The 15,193-nt window shown below is 41.6% G+C and overlaps 1 protein-coding gene across 3 annotated transcripts in view; it reads left to right on the top strand.

Annotated features, from left to right (window-relative positions):
- The window catches only part of STK3 (serine/threonine kinase 3), a 124,865-nt gene that overhangs the window by 7,476 nt on the left and 102,196 nt on the right, over positions 1–15,193 (top strand). For 2 of the 3 annotated variants that reach the window (XM_071738040.1, XM_071738041.1), the window contains exons 2-4: positions 334–414; positions 916–1,044; positions 3,120–3,234. In XM_071738040.1, the coding sequence (XP_071594141.1) occupies positions 334–414; positions 916–1,044; positions 3,120–3,234 (325 nt within the window). Of the gene's footprint in view, positions 1–333; positions 415–914; positions 1,045–1,766; positions 1,985–3,119; positions 3,235–15,193 lie in introns of those variants that run through there. The other variant, XM_071738042.1, reaches the window with a different exon arrangement.

Raw genomic sequence — 15,193 nt, 5'->3', positions numbered from 1 at the left:
TGCATGCTGGCTGCTTTTTGTCTAAAGGGGAGCTTTCCAGTGTTTTTTTTGACACTTTCTACTTTAGCAAAGGTTTGGACAGTGGATTGGTCCCATACTGCATTGAATTGAGCAAACTTTAGTGGGAAAGGGATAATAAATTGTTATAACTTTGTAAGTCCTGTATGATGATTGATTGAAATTTTATTACTGTACTTTAGTTAGGAGTTTTATTTTTTCATTGGGTTATGTTTTTCCTTATCTTTTTTTTCTACCTGCTCACGTGTATGAGAATTTGCTTGACTTCTGTGTCTTTATCCCCAACCAACCAAATAACCTTTGTTTTTCTTTTAGCAAACTGAAAAAGCTAAGTGAAGATAGTTTAACTAAGCAGCCTGAAGAAGTCTTTGATGTTCTGGAGAAACTTGGTGAAGGGTAAGTGCAGCTATTTATGAGGGCATGAGATCAGAGGGAAAGAGTATATAAAGCATATGTTGGAATATTAAGTCACAGAGAGAGTGACTCTAAATGTCCTAAGGAATGCTTCTCTAGACAAGTTTTAATAATAAAGCAAATGCATTAATTGGTAGACTTCCATGTTTCCCCAAATATGCATTTTTCAGTGTTCCTTTTTTATTAAGGCAGCCAAGTTGCTTGCTGCTCTACTGGAGTTAAATGCACTATGTCTTTTCTGAGGTAATAGAAATTCTATAGAATAGAATTATATAGAATAGAATTTCTATTCTGAGCAATAGAAATTAATTTCTATTAATTCAGTGGCACATCTTTTCTGAGGTACCAATAGAAATTAATTTTTTCCATACTAAAAAAAGCCCTCAATCATGAACACGTGTCTTCTGTGACTTTTTAACATTTTTGCACAATGGAAATCAGCAGTTTATCATGGTTAAAAAAAAATGTCTCTCTTATTTGTAGGTCTTATGGTAGCGTGTTTAAAGCAATACACAAAGAGTCTGGACAAGTTGTAGCAATTAAGCAGGTCCCTGTGGAGTCAGATCTTCAAGAAATAATTAAAGAAATCTCTATAATGCAACAGTGTGACAGGTAGGTGTAACAATTCTTTGTCTTTCTAAGAGTCAATGTGACAATGTCTTTGTATTTGAATATGGTTGAAATAGATGCAGCTGCAAACTTTTTTTTGTAACATGGAAAATTAAAGCAGTTGATATTGGACAGTTTACTTCAAGGAACCACTTTGGGAGTGAAGGAAGTGCAAATAGTGTGCATCACAGAAGCTACTGAAAGAATAAATACTTGCCTCTGTTTAGAACTCTTCGTGCTTGATTTGCACTGGCAAGCCCAAAGGTTAATATTTCCTCTTAATAGATGAGATCTTGTGAATTCCCAGTTACCTATTTCAGGAGACAAATATGTTTCTATCACAGGATTAATGACTTGCAGTTAACTTTAAAAATAGCATTTTAGTGATTGCTTTTTTTGTGCAGGAGCATAACTTTAAAAAAGTGAACAATCTAATAGTTCTGAAGAAGGGCTGTTACCTTACACTTGTTGAAGAATGATCAATCTTGTGATTTCTGGTATTGTAGGGAGTGGAAGCCTTAACACCAAGTGTCTGCAAGGAGGCAGAAATGGCCTTGCTTTCCTCTTTTCTATAGAGTTATTTTGTTTGTAAATTTTTAAATTTTGTATATTGTTTTGTATAAACCCTCCAGCCTTGTATTTTCATAAATACACTATCTAATCACTTTTCTGAAGGAAGATTCTTGTTATGTTTACCACATCTGTTTTTGCCTTTCTTTTGCAAGTGCCTTTGAGGAAACATACTCCAAGTGACAAATTGATGAGTAGGAAAGCAGTGTGTTCTACTTCTGACAGTACTATCTCCTCACATGTGCCACTTCAGTATAAAAATGCATTTGCAAATCTGGAAGTCTCGTTCAAACCAACACTAGATTCTGTTTAATATGGAAATCTAGGTCTCTACTTGAAATAAGTTCATTCTTGCAAAATTAGAAAAACATGGGTGAGTTTCCATGTGTTTTTGCTCAGAGAAGAAAACAACTCAGTCTTTTTAAGTAGAGAAACATCCATAACTTGGTGTGGAAAGCTAAAAATTGAGAGGCCCTAAAGAAGGGAAAAGCAGCTTTGTATCAGAAGAGTAATGGTTGGGAAAACTACATCTGTATCTGAAGATCACTAGAAGTTTGTGTCACTCAGAGCTGTGGTCACTGTAACTGTGCCCAAGTGAAGACGAGTGATGAGTGGTGTTCCTCAGGGGTCGGAACTGTGACTGCTGAACATCTTTGGTGACATGGACAATGGAATTATGTCTACCCTCAGCACTTTTGCTGGTGACACCAAGCTGCATGATGTGGTCGACACACTGGAGGGGTGGGAGGCCATCCACAGGGTCCTTGACAGGCTTGAGTGGTGGGCCCGTGCCAGCCTCATGGTAAGACCAAGTACAAGGTCACGCATCTTGGTCGAGGCACTTCCAAACACAGACACAGATGGGAGAAGGATGGCTTAAGAACAGCCTTAGTTGGTTGATGAGAAGTTAATGAGTTGGCAGTGTGTGCTGGCAGCACAGAAAGCCAACCATTTCCTGGGCTGCATCAAAATAAGTGCGGCCAGCAGGTCAAGGGAGGTGATTTTCCCTCCTTACTCCTCTCTCCTGAGACTCCACCTAGAGTACTGTGCCCAGTTCTGGAGTTTCCAACATATGAAGTACATGGAGCTGCTGGAGCAAGGCCAGAAGAGGGCCATGAAGATTGAGGGCTGGAGCACCACTTCTATGAAGACAGGCTGAGAGCTTAGACATTAGGAGGAAATTCTTGAGTGTGCATGTGGTGAGACACTGGCATAGGTTGCACAGGGACTGCCCATGGCACAGGAGTTTGGAATCAGATGATCTTTACGGTCCCTTCCAACCTAAACTGTTCTGTGATATGATGATTTGTAATTTTATTAAGTAGTCAGACTTCATTCTAACAAGGCATTGATTAAGCTAATTACAGTTTTAACATGTATTTGATTATACTTGCTCTTTAGCTGTGTTAGTGTTTGTCAAACTGTAATTTTTTTAAATGATACTTGTGAAGATTTTTTTTTCCCACCTACTTAAAATTAATCTGTTTAACTTTTTTTTTTCCATCTAGTCCCTATGTTGTCAAGTACTATGGCAGCTACTTTAAGAACACAGATCTATGGATTGTTATGGAATATTGTGGTGCTGGCTCTGTTTCAGACATAATTAGACTTCGTAATAAAACGGTGAGTTGAGGGGTTTTTTTCTTTTTCTCTCCTTTTTTTTCAAAAAATGTTTAACACTTACTAAAATGAAATAGAATTAAGAGTAGAAGCCTCAAGATATTTTTCAGTTTGACAAGAGCATGTTTTTGTTCAAGAGGCCTGAGCCACTACTTTGAAGTTAAATCGACCACTGGAATTCTGCCCTGGAGTTTTCTGGCTTGCCAGGCTGATCAGCAGCACTGCAGCAACCTTATTTTGCATGTTAGCTTATCTGAGGTGTGCTGTTCATCAGTCCAAGGCAACAGGATTGTGTGTCTACTTTTGTCTGCTTTTCTCAGAGACTGATTTGGGAGGTACGTGTATCTTGTACAGTCAAACTGGGTTGCTGCCAGAAAGGGCAGTTCCACTGTTATCATCCAACCTGACTGATGTGTTGCCATTTATCAAATGCAGTGATGCTGTGGCTGCAGGGTGATCTTGGATAAGATTGATCTAATGGGGGAACTCTTTGCTCTCTTGTCTGTTTCCCCACCCTGTCATGGGCTAACTTGGGGCTTATTATGGCAGCACAGTGGCTTGATATGATGTAAGAGAGACATTAGGAATGAGCAGTGGGGAAAAAGAAGGAAAAGAAGGAATGAGACTGGCATTTTTTCAGTGGCTGCTTGCAATAGATAATTACAACATGAAGCAATGCTTTAAGTCCTGCTGGCTGCTATTAACAGATTAGGGAGTACTGACACCAACAAGCCTGCCTCTCTACTGATAATTTAGAGTACACTTGCTCATCCACTGACCATGATCAACTGAGTCATTCTGATCCTGTCTCTTTTGGGGACCAAACTGAGTTGACTGTAGCATATTGTGTAATGGCTATGATGTCCATTGTGATGCAAAACCTTATTTGGGACAGTATTGTAAGCAGGGCAATCTACTACTGTACACATGGTGTGCTGTTGGGTCTCAGGGTCTTGCATTTTATGTCTAAGCAGTGACTTTCTTTACTTACTGACTTATTTATCAGTTATATATGCATAAGGTCATGTGTTCTTATTGATTGTCTTCAGCCTTATTTTCTTAACTAGTTAGTTTTTTCATGTGTTGAAACTCTAGTAACTGAAATGAATGGTGTATCTCTAGATGCTGTCCTCCTGGTGTTGCTATCTCTATACGCTACCATGGGAGTCCAGGGCAGACTGCTGTTTCCTCTCTGGGCTCAAGGCACTTTGCTCCTAAGAATGTTATTTTGCAGTTTTAAGCAGTCATTTTTTTTGGTGATTTCATAGTTAAAGTAGTTATAGTTTGTAGGGTTTGCTGCACTAAAGTTTGTTGTTTTTCAGCTGTAAATTGGATAAGGCCTAATAACTTCTAGGTTTTCTCTTGAAGTAGCATCTATTGCAGTATAACTTCCTCAGATGGGTCCATGTGGATTAATTAGTAGCCAGCCAGTCCATATGCAAAGTCTAAAACTCCTGCATTTTTTTGTCATCTCAGTGACCAGAAGTTTTGCCAGTGTTCAAGTCCATCCTGGGTAAGCTGCTGACCATGGTCTGTCAGGAAGCCTTCTGGGGGATGAATTAAATCAAAGGGCTAGTCAGCTGTGTTACTGCTCAGACAGTGATCTTTAGGCCAAGACTCTTGAAGTGCTTCTCTATGCAGTCAGACTGAGCAGGAGGAGGAAAGAAGTTGATTCCAAATATCCTGGTTGCCTTATTTTTTGTCTGTCTTTACAAACCAAGTTAGCCTATACTAGCTTCTACAATGCTGCACGTGTTATTCAGTGCTTGTCTAAAACCCCCTTATTCTTGCAATGAACTGTTGCAATAAATGACTTTCATAAATGCTGAGTGACATTTCAATTTTTAGGAATGTTTTTCCTTAGTTCTTTAGCATTATACATTCCTGCAACAATGCATTATGGTGTCTGGATCTCAGAATGGTAGAGCTTTCTTGAAACCTTGCAGTAAAACTGTATACTGTATACATCTGCTTGGAAATTAACTAATAGGAGAAAGTTAGTTTTCATCTTTTTATGTGGGTGTGTAGTGAGAGGATAAGGGGTAATGGCTTAAAACTAGGAGAGGGTAGATTTGGATTAGACAGTAGGAGGAAGCTCTTCACTCTGAGGGAACAGCTTGCTTAGAGAAGCTGTGAATGCCCCTTCCCTGGAAGTGCTCAAGGCCAGGTTGAAAGGGGCCTTCAATAACCTGGTCTAGTGGGTGGTGTGCCTGCCTGTGGCAGGGGATTGGGACCAGGTGATCTTTGAGATCCTTTCCAACCCAAGCTGTTTTGTCATCCTGGGGGGGCAAGAGGGGAAAAGTATTTGTTCACTAGAAATAAGATGTGTTGTGTAAGTTTAATTGTCATGATGGAAGAACATGTTAGAGCTGGAAGGTATTAATCTGTTTCCATAATAACTATGTATTTATTGCATGCAAAAAGGCTCCCAGAAAGCATTCAGAACTTACAGAACTAAGGTTGGGCATGCAACATCCTCTTGTACGTGTGCAGCATGAAATATAAGTTGTCTTCCCCCTTTTCCTACAGGACTCTGTTAGTGGGTCATGGTCCCTCCCTAAGGAATCACTATATATGCTATTAAAGTAGTTTAAAATCTGAGGTATGATATTTACTGGAAAAATACTAAGGGTTGCTCTGAAGACAGAATTATCTTTCCCCAAACCTCATCTGACCTTTTTCTTTCCATGAAAATAAAGACTGTTACTAACTCATCAGATACTGCTATGAACATCTCCAAGTCTGGTCTGAGGAGAATTGGCTTCCTAGATGATTTCTGGACTTTGCCACCTGAAGTAGGTGTGTAAATATTGGAGATCAATTTTGTGGGTAGTCTTACAAGTGTTGGTAGCCATGTATTGATTAAATGCTTGACATAATAAAATTCACAGACATTCTGTTTTTAATATGTGATCCTTGGAAGAAAGTGTACAAAATACTGCTTCAGTTCTAAGGACTCTATTTGCTGGGTTTTACAACGTTTGTATTTGCTACTGATCTCTTTCTGCAGTTGGGTCACTGCTGAAGTAGTTGATCTCTAAGGTCCCTTCCAACCTAAGCCATTCTATGATTGAAGTCACACCTGAACCTTTCCTGCAGCAATGCTACTTGTCCCATTGATCCTCAGCCCATACTGTTCATGGCATATGGGTCTTCTGATCTAGGTGTGGGACTTTGCTTTTGTTGAACTTTGAGTTTGTTGCCAACCTCCAGGTCTCTCAGAGTTGCAGCCCTGCCTTTCAGTGTATTGGCAGCTTCCCTCCTGTTTCATGCTCTTGACAAACACGAGGGGTGTGTTGTAGTTTACTGCCCAGGTTGTTGGTGGAGATGTTCACCCTGAGGAGTGGAGTATCTGCCTCTGAGGATTATCTCTTACAGCTGGCTGTTGGTTACATTTTGAACCACCAGCAGTCCAGCCAGTTTTTTTCCACCTCTTCCTTATGGCTCCCCAGACTGGCTAAAAAGATGCTGTTGGAGACTGTCAACAGCCTTTGTGAAGTCAAATTAAATTACATCATTGGCTCTCTTCTCATGCTCAGAGGAAAGTAGCCAGGTTAATTTTATATTATTTCCTTCTGGCGAACTTGTGCTGGCTCTTACCAATCATGTTTTTACCCTTTGTGTGTCTGGAAATTGGCTTTCGTGACAATTTGCTCCCTAATTTCCTGAAGACTGAGGGAGGATAAACAGGCCAGCCTGTAAGTCCTCATTATTCTTGCTCTCTTTGAAGATGGTGTAATAAGGGGCATTCCCGGATTGCTGTAACTTTTTAAAGCTGGTAAGAAGTAGGCTTGATTTGGCACTAGCCTCCTTCTTGGCACCTTTGGATGCATCTGTTTCCATGACCTTTTATTTCTCCAATTTACTAGAGGGATTTTCTTTCCACTTCTGCTACTAGGCAAAGACATCCGAGATCCTGAAAAAACCCACACAAAGAAGATGCTTAAGAGATTTTTGTATAATTTGCCAATAGATTGACCCCCATTTAACAGCAAGCAAATGTTTTTCATGTGTGTTTTTCTTTTTTTTTTTTTTTTTTGTTTTTTTTTTTTGTTAATTTTTCTGCAGATAAACCAATATAAGCTCTTCTTGCTATTCTGTGTTGCTGTCCAGTTTCAAACCCACCCTAGCTTTGGCTTTCCTGATTCTGCTCCTTAATGCTGCTTTGTTTGTCTTTAGTAATCTGTTCCTACTTCTACTTCTGTCTCTTATGTGCTCTGGTTTTTGCTCTTTGGCTTGGTCAGGAGTTCGTAGTTCATTTAAGATGGTCTCCTGCTGTGCTTACTGTTTATCCTGCATATCAGGGAGGACTCTCTTCATACTTCGAGGAGGTTGCCCTTGGTGTTCAACCAGCTTTTCAGGGTTCCAATGCCCCTCAGGGCAGCATGTCCTGGGCTCTCACCCACTGGTTCCTTTGACAAGTGGAGGTTTACTATCTGGAAATCTGGTTCTGCTACTTGATTTTGTCATTTCTGTAACTTAACCTCTAGCATCTCATAGTTGTTGTCAAAGCTTTCCTTGCCATCCCTGGTGAGTTCTCACGCTACTCATGAATGAAAACCTCCTGTGCAGGACCTGTACAGCACCAACAGTAAAAATTATTACAGCTCACTCCTGGAGTTTTTTGTAACCTGCCATGTTGCCCTCCCCACAGGTATTGAGCTGGTTGACATCCTGAACTCACTTACATGCACTCCCCCCATAGAATCATAGAATGGTTTGTGTTGGAAGGGGCTTTGAACATCATCTGGTTCCAACCCCCCTGCATGGGCAGGGACACCTCCCACCAGACCAGGTTGCTCAAGGCCCCATCCAACCTGGCCTTGAACACTTCCAGAGAGGGGCCAGCCACAACTTCCTTGGGCAACCTGTTCCAGTGTCTCACCACTCTCTAATTAAAGAGTTTCTCCCTAATGTCTAACCTAAATCTCCTCTCCAAGTTTGAAACAATTTTCCCTTGTCCTCTCGCTACCACCTATATAAAAAGCCCTGTCCCAGCTTTCCTGTAGGCCTCCTTCAGATATTGAAAGATTGCTATAAGGTCACCTTGGAGTCCCCTTTCCTCCAGGCTGAACCCCAGCCTCTTTAGCTTGTCTTCACAAGAGGGCTCCAGCCCTCTGATCATTTTAGTGGCTCTTATCTGGACATGTTCCAGGAACTCTGTTCCTCTTATGTTGGGGACTCCAGAACTGGACACAGTACTCCAGGTGAGGTCTCATAAGAGCAGAGGGGGAGGATCATCTCCCTCAGGTGGCTGTCTGCTTCTTTGGATGCAGCCCAAGACTTGGTTGGCTTTCTGAACTGGAAGCACACATTGAGGGCTCATGTTGAGCTTCTGGTCCACCACAACCCCCAGTTCCTTCTCCTCAGGGCTGTCTGCAATCTGTTCTCTTCCTAAACTGTATTCTTGCATGGGCTTGCCTCAAGCCAAGTGTGGAAATAGCTGTGTTGAATTTAGTGCAGTTTGCACCAGTCCGCTTCTTGAGCCTGCCAAGGCCCCTCTGGATGGCATCTCTACCCTCTAGCATGTTGATTTCACCACACAGTTTGGTGTTGTCAGCAAACCTGCTGAGGGTGCATTTGACTGTCTGTGTTGCCAACAAAGATGTTAAACAGCACTGGTCCAAATACCAACCCTCGAGGAGCACCACTCGTCACACATCTCCGTTTGGACACTGAGCCATTGATCACAACTCAAGGGCCAGTGATCGGAAGCTGCTTGATTACTTCATCTACTTTATCTTTTTGGTTGTATGGTTTGTTGCAGATGCCATGATGGCATTCAACTTCTGGAATACCATTCTGATTTTGACTTAGAAACTCTCAACAAGTTGAAGTTTTCCATTGGCAGACTATATATTTGTGTAGATCTCAACTCTGCTCAGCTTTATTGCTTGTCACTTTTGATGAGCCTCTATCCATCTGGTTGTGTGAGCTATCCTGTTGTGTCTCTATTTCCAGTGATCTCATAGCTCTGCAGCTGTGCACAGACTGGCAGTTCCTCCTGTTTGTATTCCAGGTTGTTTACTTCCATACCCAGGTTTTCCAATGTACTTGTCTGGCCTACTTTCTCTAAAAGGGAGTGAAGAAAACCTCCTCTGGAACCACGTTTGCTATGGGCATCCCCACTTCCTCCACTCACCTGAAGGCTGTGGTTTCTGTTCTCTGGTGAACATAGTTTAAAGCTGTTCTCATTAGGTTACCAAGCCTAGTGGCAAGTATACTCAACCTCCCTTGTCAGGTAGATCCTGTTTCTCCCCAGTAGTCATTATTCCTTTGGGGATCTTGATGTTCATAAGATGCTTTGCTGCTGTTAGCAGGCCTGCTGGAAGATGATGATAAGCAGATGAATTTGCTTTTGAGGGTTTCCCCTTGTCTGGCAGAATCAAGAAAATCACCACATTGATCCTTGTTCCCTTAATACAGATTATTCAGGGTCTCCCTTGGTGATGCTGTCAGGGTGAATGTAGACTGCAGGAAGAAGTGTGTAGTTTTTTGGTTTTTTTTTTTTTTTATAATGGTAAAATTGTTTTTCAAACACTGAGCACCTAAATAACGCTTCCTGTTTAAAAGGCACATGGTTGTATTTTTTAAAATGACCTGTGGTCAGGACTCCCATTGAAGTTCTTGCCCTTATTCACAGTGCTTTGTCAGAAAAGGACTTTGGAGAACCAAGCCAACTAAATTGGTGCTAATGACCACTGTGTGTAGGCATAACAAATGCATATTGTGCTACATTTCTTCTGATGGAAGAATGATTCTATGATTTTTCCTTTATTTGCCATGAGAGTGGATTTATCCAGTGCACCTGACCTTATGACTTTAATGCAGTGCTACAGTACCTCCTGGAAGCATCAGGCTTAAATGTGTGTGTAGTAGTGCAAAAAGAGCAGCTGGAAATGGACTTGGGCAGTAAAAGCAATTCAGCTGACCCAAATCAAAGCAGAGGGGCACTCAGAAAGGAGAATGTTTGAGAGCAGAAAACTTGTAGATGAGTTGTCCAACAACTGCATGGATTAGGTAATGTGTGGCAGGCTGTATACATGCACTCTCAAGTGTCTCTTGTGTGGCATCCATAGCCAGTTAGACGTAAATGTGTGGATTAGCTGGCCTGCTAATGGATCTAAAACTTGAATTTGCTGAGATCTGCTTGCTCCAAATTTCCATTTTAAAGATGGGCTTAATGGTTAATGTTCTATGTAGTACTGTTCACCTTTATCATTCACATTTGTTTTAATGTAGAACTTGCATGGGGTTTTGATTATGAAGAACTTGAATTTGTATTTAGGAGGTAGCACCAATCCAGCAAAGGGGGACAGCTTACAGAATCAGAACTAGCCAGAGTTACCAAGCAGATAAACATTCCACAGGATTTTAAATGAGAATCTTGACACAACTAGAAATCTGAAATGAAGTAGAAAGATAACAGCTGTGAAATTATACTAAGGTGCAAGGTACAGACCATGCTATGTTGGTGAGAGAATGGTACTGTATGTTCAAAAGCTGAGAATAAAATCAACTGATTTAACAGGAAACATAATACCCATATAGCTCCATCAGTAATAATATGGTATAAGAAACATACATCAGACCACAACAGCACCATTTAATGTAACACATTCCTAGTATTAAAATATTAATAGTTTAGGTTTTTTTAATACTAATGTATGGTGGTTATGAATGGCATTACTTGTAATGTCAGCATGCAACTGAGGCTATAAAGAAGGCAGAGGTGCTGAACGCCTTCTTTGCCTCTGTCTTTACTCCTGCAGGGTTTCCGCATGAGCCCCAGATTCATTTAACCCCAGAAGTAGTCAAGATAAATGAGGAGTTTGATATAGTAGATGAGGATTGGGTTAGGGATCAGCTGAGTAATCTGGACATCCATAAGTCGATGGGTCCAGATGGAATGCATCCAAGGGTGCTGAGGGAGCTGGCGGAGGTCATTGCTAGGCCACTCTCCATCATCTTCAATAAGTCATGGGTAACAGGAGAGGTGCCTGAGGACTGGAGGATAGCAAATGTCACTCCAGTCTACAAGAAGGGCAAGAAGGAGGACCCGGGTAACTATAGACCGGTCAGCCTCACCTCCATCCCTGGAAAGGTGATGGAACAACTTGTTCTTGTCACTATCTCCATGCATATCAAGGACATGGGGGTCATCAAGAGCAGTCAGCATGGTTTTATCAAGGGTAAATCATGTTTGACTAACCTCATAGCCTTCTATGAGGAAATTACTAGGTGGATAGATGATGGAAGAGCAGTAGATGTGGTTTATCTTGATTTCAGTAAAGCATTTGACACCGTCTCTCACAGCATCCTTGTAGATGATCAAGTATGGGTTTGGTGATCAGGTAGTGAGGTGGATCAGGAACTGGTTGAAAGGAAGGAGTCAGAGAGTTGTAGTCAATGGGGCAGAATCTGGTTGGAGGTGTGTGACTAGTGGAGTCCCTCGGGGATCGGTACTGGGACCGGTGTTGTTCAATATCTTCATCAACGACTTGGATGAGGGTATAGAATGTACCCTCAGCAAGTTTGCTGATGACACTAAACTGGGAGGAGTGGCTGACACACCAGAAGGCTGTGCTGCCATTCAGAGAGACTTAGACAGGCTGGAGAGTTGGGCAGGGCGAAACATGATGAAATTCAACAAGGGGAAGTGTAGAGTTTTGCATTTGGGGAAGAACAACACGATGTCCCAGTATAGGTTGGGGGCTGACCTGCTGGAGAGCAGTGTAGGTGAAAGAGACCTGGGGGTCCTGGTAGACAAGAAGATGCCCATGAGCCAGCAATGTGCCCTTGTGGCCAAGAAGGCCAATGGCATCCTGGGGTGCATTAGAAAGGGTGTGGTTAGTAGGTCAAGAGAGGTTCTCCTCCCCCTCTATTCTGCATTGGTGAGGCCGCACCTGGAGTATTGTGTCCAGTTCTGGGCCCCTCAGTTCAAGAAGGACAGGAAGTGCTTGAAAGAGTCCAGTGCAGAGCTACTAAGATGATTAAGGGAGTGGAACATCTCCCTTATGAGGAAAGGCTGAGGGAGCTGGGTCTCTTTAGTTTGGAGAAAAGGAGACTGAGGGGTGACCTCATCAATGTTTTCAAATATGTAAGGGGTGAGTGTCAGGGAGATGGAGTTAGGCTTTTCTCAGTGGTGACCAGTGATAGGACAAGGGGTAATGGGTGTAAATTGGAGCATAGGAGGTTCAAGTTGAATATCAGAAAAAATTTTTTTACTGTAAGGGTGACAGAGCCCTGGAACAGGCTGCCCAGGGGGGTTGTGGAGTCTCCTTCACTGGAGACATTCAAAACCCGTCTGGACACGTTCCTAGGCGATGTACTCTAGGGGGCCCTGCTCTGGCAGGGGGGGTTGGACTAGATGATCTTTCGAGGTCCCTTCCAACCCCTAGGATTCTATGATGATTCTATGATGATTCTATGATGATTCTATGATGATTCTATGATGATTCTATGATGATTCTATGATGATTCTATGATGATTCTATGATGATTCTATGATGATTCTATGATGATTCTATGATGATTCTATGATGATTCTATGATGATTCTATGATGATTCTATGATGATTTAATAAATGGCAAGTTGTGTGCTGTGGCAAGGTGTGTTATGGGCTCATTTGATACTTAGCTGTTTCCTTTGTAAACTGAAAAGTATTTTCAGGGGCACTGGCACTACACCACCTGACAGTGACTTTTAACCATCCTGATGAGGAGAGCCTGTGATTTAGGGTAAAGAAGGGAGGAGATGTATTTAGGAGGTATTTTGATGTGGATTTTAAGAGTTTACTTGTGGTTGTGTAGGACTTTGTGAATAAAAGAACGGTTGGAGAAACTTTGAATCTGTTTTTCTATAGTTTAGTATCTTGTTGCTTCCAACAATTGGTCAGTGCTCAGAATCGGGTTTTTTGATGCATGTTCAGGATTACCTGTGTAGAAGTCTTTGGAGGTTCAGGACATTATGTTGTTTCTGGACTGGGTTGAATTTGGCACAGCTCTGCCAGAAAGTGTTACGCTCAACATGGTGCAAACCATTCATGAAAGAGCATTTAACAGCCAGAGCTTAAATTGCCTGTAGTTTAAGCCTTCAGGTAATTATCACAAAATTATCAGCTCACATAACAAGGATTGTCTCTTTCTCCAGATATCCTTCTGATGATACTTCAGTTTATGTTACAATTGATTTAAAGTCCCTTGTTTGACTCCTGATCAGGTAGATGGTTTTATTCCCTTGGTGCAATAGCAGGAAAGCTGTCTTGTTTGAGCTGTGTGTAACAGGATTTTCAGTTCTGCTGCCTTACAGTCCCTTGAAGCAGAGTAGCAGTCAGCATAAAGTAGCACAAATAAAGGCTTTGAGCAGTGTGCCACTGAACAGAAACACTGAAAAATCTCTGAGATGAATGGCAGGCAAGGAATGTGTAGTGCACAGCAGAAGCAGTAACTGCTTGCTGTGGACCACAGAACTAATGCTGCCATCAGTTTCGTCCTCTGCTTGCATAGGAGAAAGTTTTATAAAAGTCACTGGGACTCCTTGGGTAATGCAGCACACGTACTCTCTGTCTCTGAGAACACCATGTCTTGCTCACAGAGAAGTTAAACATACAATGTTCAGCCAAGAAGCTCCCTGCCTAACTTCCATACAAGGCACAGTGGTAATAAAAAACATGGAGAAGTGAGCAAAGGGCAAATTATAGTGAAATTAGGAGTATGTCTAACTGATAGGACTGACTGGACCATGATGTATTGCAGCTATTAAAGGAAAGGGTTCATATAGGCACATTGATAACAGATGCATCAGAGGTCAGTTCAGAAATGGCAAAGCTGAGATGATCTGGGTAAGACCAGTTATCACTAGTGTGCACTCAGGTCAACTAGCTCTCTACACCATTACACCATTACCTCTCTCCTCTAATGTTTTTTTGTTTGTTTGTTTGTGGGTTTTTTTTTTTTTCCCATCTCACACTACCCATTCAGCAGAGTGTAAAGGTCTGAAAGTATTGAAAAAAAGGGTCTTGGTATGACACTGTCCCTTGTCATGCTACAGAGACTATGTCCTGCCCTGAGTCAGGAGAAACTGAGGGATCTGCTATTGTGATAACATATGACTAGAAGTAATAGGCAAAAGCTTGAACATATGAAGTTCCATCTAAACATGAGGAGGAACTAGCAGCAGAGCTATGGAACAGACTGCCCAGAGGGTTGGGGAAGTCTCTGAGGACATTCAAAACTTACCTGGGTGCCATCCTGTCCAACTTGCTGTAGATGAACCCATAACACAAAAATTAGTGAACTGATTTGTTGCATAAATAATTTTGCAGACAGCTTTATTTTTACTTGGGGTCAGTTACAGTTGTTCAGTGGAAGGGCTGGCACTGTCAGAACTGCTGCTGTTGGTTGAAGAGGAAAGAGGGATTGGAGCTTGGTATTGCTGTTTAAATGTGTGTAACTCTGCCCTTGGGCTCCACATAGGCTTTATGAGACTGGGTAGAAGCTCGAATTGGGAAGTGGTTCTATGTGTTAAATAATTTTAACCTGTTATGAGCAACACAAGTGCAGATAATGTTGCTGACTGAACCTTTTTTTTTCTTTTCTGTTGAGCCATTCTGCTAATTTAGAGTGAATTATGATTGGGGTTTTTGTTTTGTTTTGTTTGTTTGCAGTGAGGTGCGAATGTGTACTAGAACTTTCTAAACTGAAGCTATGAAGAATTGCTAGTGCTTACTTTAACTTCTGAATAGGAGTGAAGAAGTAGAGAAAGAGGAAAAATGCAGCCCAGTATTGCAGCCAGATTAGAGTATGCATCTTCAGTTTTGTAGCTTCTTGCATTTCTGAGAATGTGTCAACTTCATTTGCTCAGTTCTCATAGCAAAGCATAGGTGTAGCAGATCAGTTTGGAAATGTAAATATTATTGCACATATTCCTGTCTTAAAATACCTAAAGTATATTGTCTGT

This window comes from Heliangelus exortis, chromosome 2 (assembly GCF_036169615.1).
Source record: "Heliangelus exortis chromosome 2, bHelExo1.hap1, whole genome shotgun sequence".
NCBI lineage: Eukaryota > Metazoa > Chordata > Aves > Apodiformes > Trochilidae > Heliangelus > Heliangelus exortis.
The sequence above is the reverse complement of the archived record's forward strand: the minus strand, read 5'-3'. Positions and strand labels throughout refer to the sequence as shown.